Genomic DNA, 8,806 nt, shown 5'->3' on the forward strand with positions numbered 1-8,806 from the left:
ATAAGGGAAAAAAATGATCAAGATGGAATATCAATATATAGCAATTCCCCAAATGAATGTAGTTATTATGTATAACATATACTAATAAAAATATTGAAAATGTTTCAAACATTATTGAAGTGATCATTTATTAGGAAAAAAAACACAATGTCAAATTACAAAGAGCATAAATCAAATCAGTCATACAAGCCTACAGCTTTGGTAATAACTGAAAAAGTAATCAAGCATTTGTACTAAAGAGGACATCAGTTAGGCATGGTGACACATGCCTGTCTTCCCAGCACTTGGGAGGCTGAGGCAGAAGGACTGCCACAAGTTCAAGGCCAGCCTACATAATGAGACCATGTCTCAAAAAACAAAAAAAGATATTAGACTCAAGAGGTCTTATGAACAGTATTCCCAGGTTTCAAGGAGATCCTTAATATTAAACTGTTTTAGATGACAAAAAGGTAAAAAAGTTTGCCAAGTTCTACACAAAAGCAGAACTACAGACCCTAATATCAAAAACCAGATAGAGGGCCGGTATTTAGCTCAGTGGTTCTACCGCCTGCCTCTCAAGTGCAAGGTCCCGAGTTCAATCCCTGGTACCAAAAAACAAAACAAAAAAAAACAGATAGAAAGAAGGGAATTCTAACACTAGGAAATCCAATGTTATTTTTCATTATTATTTTCATATTAAAGGAAACAAACCAATCAATTGAGCAAATACTGATAACTTTCCAACCTGTACTGAGAATGTAACACTTAACTCCTTGCGAGCCCAGAAGGGCAAGCTCTGCGCCTGGCCAGCAGCTCCTCATCCCCTACCTCCGCGCAGGCAGGTTGACCCCTGCTGCCAGGGTGGACGTGCAGGTGAAAAGGCAGAGGGTGCCGGCGTAGTAGGCCTCTTCCAGCAGCTTCCTCTCCTCGCTGGTGAGGCCGCCGTGGTGGTAGGCGACTCCGAAGGGCACGGTGCGCTTCAGGACAGGGCACAGGTGGCCCCCGCTGATGCTCCTCAGGTTCTTAATCAGCTCACATTTCTCTTTCTCTCTGTGCTTCAGATATTCCCTGAAAGAAGATGTTAGAAGAACTAACTCTTCATTTTACAGTGATAAATTCTTATCATTTTCATCTGAGATGCCATGTACACATCTGCTATATATATATTTTTTGGTTTGGAGTTTTTGTTTTTTAATTTGAGGTACCAGGGATCAAACTCAGGACCTTGTGCTTGCCAGACAGGTGCAGGGACACTGAGCTATATCCCTGGCCCTATATAATGTACTATATTGATGTAAGCACATAAAATGTTCTTGGAATTTCAATTCTGACTTCATTAATTCAAGCTTCTTGTGGATTCCAGAACCCTATAAAAATCTGATTAAAGGGCCGGGATGTAGCTCAGTGGTGCCACCGTATGCCTTGCAAGCACAAGGTCCTGGTACCAAAAAACAACAACAAAAAAATTCTGGTGGGGCATGGTAGTGAACACCTGTAATCCCAGCACTCGGGAGGCTGAGGCAGGAGGATCGCTGTGAGTTCAAGACCAGCCTGGGCTACATAGTGAGTTCCAGGTCAGTCTCAACTGCACAGTGTCTCAAAAAAAGAAAAAAAGAAAAATTCACTAAAACTAATAAAAAATATAATTATTCAAATATAAATACAACACTGTGCATAATTTCAGATGGTTCACAGAAGTTCATTACCATAATTCCTATGAATCCTTGGACATCGGGTTTAGACCCTTGCTCTAGATGTTATGATTGTTTTTTTCCCTGCAATATATACCCTTGTAGAGCATGCTTTACTCTATTTCAAGGCATAAATTTTCCTGTCTGAAGATGGACACGTGTATTAAATCACACTACATGGTTATGTGGTAAAGTACTATCCAAATACTAGGACTTAAATAGAAACTTTAATAATATCTTAAATGTAGTATCTCTAGTTACTTCAAGTATCATAACACCTTAAATTTTTTAAGGAAAAGAACTAATTCAAGTACCTAAATACCTTAAATTAGTCTAAGAAAATTAATAATTTGCTGAGTGTATTGATACCTTATTCTAAGAAAATGAGTGATTTACTGAGAATATTTGAATGGTAATTCATCATTGTAAAAGATTATCTGTTACCAGCTGGGTGTGGTGGTGCATGCCTATAATTCCAGCACTCTGGAGGCTGAGGCAGGAGGATCACTGTGAGTTCAAGACCAGCCTGGGCTACATAGTGAGTTCCAGGTCGGTCTCAACTACATAGTGAGACTCTGTCTCAAAAAAAGCAACAAAACAAAACAAAACAAAACAACAACAACAACAAAAAATATATATATATATATATCTGTTACCAAAATCAGCAACTCCTCAATCTTATGCCAAATATCTCTACCATTCAGTGAATTGAATTACACTGTAGGCAAATCTATGGTAGTAATATTGGGAAGGGAGATGGAGGATGACTAGATTAGAATCCAGGTTAATAGTCTCTTATTAGTGTATAAGAAGTGAGAAAAAAAGGTAAAACAACACATGGGACAAACAGATGCAAAAAAATATTGAACTACTAGTATTCAAAGTCACTTTATCCTTATCTGAGTAAAAACAGAACCAACATTAAAGAATCACAAAATTCCAAACCAATACATTTCTTAGGTACTTAGGAAATTAATCTCAAACATCCACACAATGTAAGTGTGAAGTTGACTGAGAAAACAGAAACCACGGCATTTCATTCCTGAGGAAGTTATGATGCAGATGACTTGTCCCCACCGTGATTAGTCCTTTGCTTTGTTCACTGTATGTAGAACTGGCCTGGGTCCCACTCTCAGAGTCTCTGATTTGTCTAAAACGTAGCCTGGACATTGGGATTTTTAAAGTCATTGGGATTCTTTCAAGTGAATCAAGGTGGTTCACTGAACTGTCACAGTTTTGAATCACAGATCTAAAACTTTATTCTGGTTATCATTCTCTTAATGTAATCTTGGGAATTTTCTATGTTATTTTATTTATTTATTCATTCATTTACTTATTTATCGTTCCAGGGATTGAACTTGGGTCCTGTGCTTACACAGCAGGCAGTGGAACCACTGAGCTAATCCCTGGCCCTTTCAATTTTAAATGTGAATTTCACAGTTAAATTTTCCAAGGTCAATTTCTTCAGAATCTAGTAAAAATATGTTATGCAAGAAGTTTTAAATACTCAAGAAACAGACTATACAACCTATAATTCATGATATAAATAGAACAGAATACTTGTAAAAGGTTTACATACTTGTTTAAAAATTTGCATAACATTTCTGCTACGTTTTCACAGTTCTTCTTACTGGGACAAAAAACTAAGCAGGAATAGCTGGGTATAACTTCTGTCACCAGTGCCACCAAGTGATCGGGATCCATCTTTTTCAGAGCATCAGAATACTGCAAAATAACAAGACGCAGGAAACAGGAAGTTAGTAACTACTGAAGTTTGTTGGTTTTTACCACTGTAATTTGAAAGATAAGTTAAACCACCCATAATTCTGAACTTCTCATTTAGTTCATCTGATCATTTAAAGAAAAAAAATGAAACCTATTTTAGACCTCAAAATGCTACATTTCACCTTCCTCTTAATTTGTTAGGTATATTTAGCTTGAAAAAAGGAATTAAAGAAGTGAATTAAATTACAGTAGTGAAAATAACTGATAACACTACTACATGTCCAGAACAAGAAAATCCACAGAAACAGATTTATACTTTTTTATTTTTGTCCTATTAATAGCTGAAGGGCTGCATAAATAAGATATGTTCTTTATTACCAATAGTTCTCAAAAACACAGACTTACTAATACTAAAGGACATACTTTCAGAAACAAAAAATACTATAACACTGAATTAGGATAATTTTTGTAACATGTAATCATAAGGAACTTGGGAAAAAAAAGGATAAAGTTATTTAAAATCTCCTCAGTGCCTTTTAGTTTACTGAGAATTAAGATATAGATTTAAAATATCTTATAGAATTCAAAACCCACTTATAAAATTCCTTTCTCTTTTTTTAACATCCAGCCCTTTAAAAACCTGATTGAAGGCAGGCACACCTATAATCCCAGCTCTAGGGAGGCTGAGGCAGAACTGCCCTAAATTTAAGGCCAGCCTGAGCTACATAGTGAGTTCAAGGTCAGCCTGAACTGCATGGCAAGAATCTGTCTCAAAAAATAAATAAAATAAAATAAATAAATTTTAAAACAAAAGAAAAAAAATTGGATTGCAGTACCGGAGATTGAATCCAGGGCTTTCACACTGAACTATGTCCTTGACCCCTTTTTAACTTTTATATTTTAAGGCACTGTCTTGCTAGATTGCTGGGGCTGGGCTCAAATCTGTGATCCTCCTGCCATAGCCTCCCAGTGTACTGGGATTACAGGTGTGCACTACTATGCCAGGATCTTTTTTATTTTTTTTTTTTAATTTTAATTTTTGCAGCACCAGGAATTGAACTCGGGATCTCGCACAGTGCCACTGAGCTAAATCCCCGGCCCTAAATTTTTTTGTTTTGAGAAAAGTTATTACTGAGGTGCTCAGACTGGCCTAGAATTTGTTTTTGTTTTTGTTTGGTATTGGGGATTGAACTTGGGACCTTGTGCTTGCAAGGCAGGGGGGAGCGGCAGAACCACTGAGCTAAATCCCTGGCCCCTGAATTTGTGATCCTTGTGGGATTAATGGCAGCCATCAACATTTTTATTCCAAAACACCAACTATATGGCCTATAAATTATTTGTTCTTGCTGCTGATTGAATAGACATTTACAGGAGAGGCTTCCAGATTTTCTTGGTTCTCAGAGTCCCAAGGCCAACAGAAATATTTATGTTTCATTAATTAGTCAGGTCCAAACAACTTCATAAATACATATTTCACCCAATTTAGTAGCCATCTGAATAAAAACAATTTTAATTCTTCAGTAACACAATGGCTCATTAACAGGTTGTGGACACAATGGTAGCACCTTACAAACTTTGGATTGAGATTGGACACAGCCACCATCGTTCCAGACTGATTTTCACATGATATTGGCATTCAGCAACTATAAAAACTTCACAAAGGTAAGACATCAAAGAAAGGAATATACTGTGATCTGACATTAAAACTGGAAACTGGGGGTGGGACGGAGCTCAGTGGTAGAACAGCTGCTTAGCATGTGCGAAACAAAACAAATGAAGCAGAGCAGGGAACTAGCTGCACAGAACCAGTAGTTTGTATGCTGTCAACGCATATCCTGATCAGCCATTTTTCTCAAAAATGTATAACAATCCAATGGCACCTATGTGAATCTTCCGTTATGCCCACGACAGCTGGGCACAAAGTATGGAAGCTGAGATTTCAGGATTATAAATATTACCTTACACTGAAGGAGGCGTGAAAAAGTCATGCCAGTTTCAGCTTTGCTGTCAACCTCATATATTGTATGGTTTATTTTCAGATATTCTTTTAATTCAACCTGAATTAAGATGAAATTTGCAATTAGTACCACATATGAACTCTTTTTTTTTTGAGACAGGGTCTCACCATGAAGTTGAGACTGACCTGGAACTCACTATGTAGCCCAGGCTGGTCTGGAATTCACAGCGATCCTCCTGCCTCAGCCTCCAGAGTGCTGGGATTATAGGCGTGTGCCACCACGCCTGGCTGAACTCTTCTCATTTTTAAATTTTGTAAAATATGAGATAAAAAGGTCAGCTATACAAAGATTTTAGCTTTTCTGTAATAGCTAAATTAAACATTCTTTAACTTAAAAGTTCCTACTTGATCATTTTTATCCCTCTTTTTTCCCTTTAAATCAAAATAAGGATTCATACCCTTGAAAAAATATTTTTGAGTTACATAGTCACATATTAAAAGGAAACCAAGCACTTTTGTGTTTGTTACAAGAAGTATAAGTGGCAGGGCCAGGTATTTAGCTCAGTGACACTACATCTGCCTCACAGCGCAAGGTCCTGAGTTCAATCTAAAGCACCCTCCCCCAAAAAAGTGCAAGTGGTCTTTACAGTCTTTGTTAAGGAGTTATTTCTCAAAACCTAAAATTTTCTGTTAGTTATCAGTTGTAATTCTAAATACTACCATATTGGCTGGTTGTGGTGGCGCACACCTGTAAACAAGGTCCTGAGTTCAATCTCCAGCACCCTCCCGCAAAAAAGTACAAGTGATTTATGGTCTTTACAGTCTTTGTTAAGGAGTTATTTCTCAAAACCTAAAATTTTCTGATAGTTATCAGTTGTAATTCTAAATACTACCATATTGGCTGGTTGTGGTGGCGCACACCTGTAATCCCAGCACTCAGGACGCTGAGGCAGGAGGATCTCTGTGAGTTTGAGACCAGCCTGGGCTACACAGTGAGTTCCAGGTTCAGTCTCAACTACATAGTGAGACCCTGTTTCAAAAAAACAAAAAAAAAACAAAGCAAAAAAACAAAAAAGAAACAAACACACAAAAAATACCATATTATTTTCAGTTTCAGTATTTGTGAAAAAAATAGTTTACAAACACAGCTCATTACATTTTTGAATGGATAGTGTCTACTGTGATAAGGTCTGAAAATATTTCTTAAAAATTTGTATATTTGGGGGCTGGGGATATAGCTACACGGTTTTGCCGCCCTTCTTGCAAGCGCAAGGACCTGAGTTCAATCCCTGGTACCAAAAAAAAAAAAAATTGTTTATTTGGTGTGAATGTAAACGTATCAAATTTCAAATTAAAAATTGGTGATTTGAAAATCTATTCGACACAGAACATTCACACTAAATCTGAAAATATTTCTTAAAAATTTGTATATTTGGGGGCTGGGGATATAGCTACACGGTTTTGCTGCCCTTCTTGCAAGCGCAAGGACCTGAGTTCAATCCCTGGTACCAAAAAAAAAAAAATTGTTTATTTGGTGTGAATGTAAATGTATCAAATTTCAAATTAAAAATTGGTGATTTGAAAATCTATTCGACACAGAACATTCACACTAGTACTGCAGACAGTATATGTCCATTACAAGCTACTTTCTAGTTGCTATGAATTGTATTTGTTTCTTTCCTTTAAGTGATTTAGGAATGCTGCTACTGAGGAGTTTAAATTTAAATCTGTGCTAGACCAGGGATTTAGCTCAGTGATGCTGCCACCTGCCTCACAAACACAAGGTCCCAAGATCCATTCCCAGTACCAAAAAGAAAAAAATTTAAATTTATGTTAGGTCTTGTTTTATCGTTTGTACCAGGAATGGAACCCAGAGCCTGGTGCTTGCCATGCAGGTGCTGCACCACTGAGCTACATCCCTGGCTGCTAAGTCTGAATTTATTAAAACCACAAAGCATAGATACTTGAAAATATTTTCAGATAAAGTTTTTAAGGTATCAGTAACTCTGAATGTGCCTCACTAAACTACAGTCAAATGAAAATTTTACTTTAGGGCTGTGGATTTAGCTCAGTGGTTCTGCTACCTGCCTTGCAAGCACAAAGACCCGAGTTTGATCCCTAGTACCAATTTACTTTGGCGAATAAGAAATGAAAAAATGAAACAAATCTGAAAAAAATTCATTCCATAAATGTCTCCCAAGAGCTCAGAAGCCAAGCAATGTTCCAGATGCTGTAGACACAAGAGTGAGCCCAGAAGAGACTCCCGCCCCCAGAGTTTCATCCACTGTATACAAATCTGAGCAGAGCCACGGTGATTGGAATCAACACTCCTATGACTCCCCGGAAATGGTAAATTACCACGTTCACTCCTTTTGTTTCCAAGGTGAAGACACAAGAAGTCAATAGTGTGCAAACCTTAGGTACATACATACTGGTCTAAACTGACTGCTGTAATATTCTGCTTGAAGGAACTCCTGCAGGTCCTGGACATTGTTTAATGTTGCGCTCATACCAATAATTTGAGTTGTTTCTAAAAAAGGAAACAAAACCTCAAAGTAGTAAAATGTGTTATTATATCATAAAGTAATTTTAGTAACATTTTAATGCTCTAAATTCTTCCTAAGTGATCTGGGAAGCGGGGTGGTAAGAAAGTTGTAAACACATGTTGAGTATCCTTCACCTGAAATGTGTGGGGCCAGAAGTGGTTCAGATTTCAGCTATTAGAACAGTATTTTGGGGAACTGGGGATTTAACTCAGCGGTACCACCACCTGCCTTGAAAACACAAGGTCCTGAGTTCGAGCCCCAGTACCAAAAAAAAAAAACCTATCTTGGGGAGGTGACCAAGGCCTAACACAAAACCCACTTATGTTTCACATACACCTTATACACAGTCTGAGGGGATTTGACACAAAGTGTTTAATTTACCTATGCTTTGATTGTGACTCATACATGCAGTGAAGTTTTCTATTTATGGCACCACATTGGCATTTGGATTTTGAAGCATTCTGGATTTAGATTTTCTGATTAAGGATAACCAACCTGTACATTATCAGACTATTAATCTGACACTCAAAAAATGAAACCTTTCAGGTATCCTGACTGTGCTATGAACTTTGGGATTTAGATTACAGGACAAGAAATCGTACGATGGACTGAATAGGTCTGCATCCGGGAAATACCACTGGACCCGTAACAGACAAATCAGGCTTGGGAGCAGAGAGGTCAAGACTAAAGGCAGAGGAAGAGTTTGCATTCTGTGGCAGCTCAGGTGAAAAAGAATGGTGGGGGGAGTAGGTAGTCAGAGACACATAAAGGAGAGAGTTTAAAATATACTCATGAGGCCCAGGGATTTAGCTCAATGGTGCTGGCGTCTTAACTCACAAGCACAAGGTCCTGAGTTCGATCTCTGGTACCAAAAAAAAAAAAAAAAAAAAAAAAAAAAAAAAAAAAAA

General features: G+C 37.6%; 1 protein-coding gene across 3 annotated transcripts in view; it reads right to left on the reverse strand.

The window, feature by feature from the left end:
• Helq (helicase, POLQ like) overlaps positions 1-8,806 on the reverse strand; it is a 43,545-nt gene that overhangs the window by 24,418 nt on the left and 10,321 nt on the right. Inside the window, exons 5-8 of one of the 3 annotated variants that reach the window (XM_033759396.1) lie at positions 7,785-7,882; positions 5,354-5,452; positions 3,250-3,395; positions 808-1,047 (exon numbers count right to left, since the gene is read on the reverse strand). In XM_033759396.1, the coding sequence (XP_033615287.1) occupies positions 808-1,047; positions 3,250-3,395; positions 5,354-5,452; positions 7,785-7,882 (583 nt within the window). Of the gene's footprint in view, positions 1-807; positions 1,048-3,249; positions 3,396-5,353; positions 5,455-7,767; positions 7,883-8,806 lie in introns of those variants that run through there. The other 2 variants (XM_019206618.2, XM_019206621.2) reach the window with 2 other exon arrangements.

Source organism: Fukomys damarensis, unplaced genomic scaffold (genome assembly GCF_012274545.1).
Source record: "Fukomys damarensis isolate Sample0158 unplaced genomic scaffold, DMR_v1.0_HiC HiC_scaffold_37, whole genome shotgun sequence".
Lineage (NCBI taxonomy): Eukaryota > Metazoa > Chordata > Mammalia > Rodentia > Bathyergidae > Fukomys > Fukomys damarensis.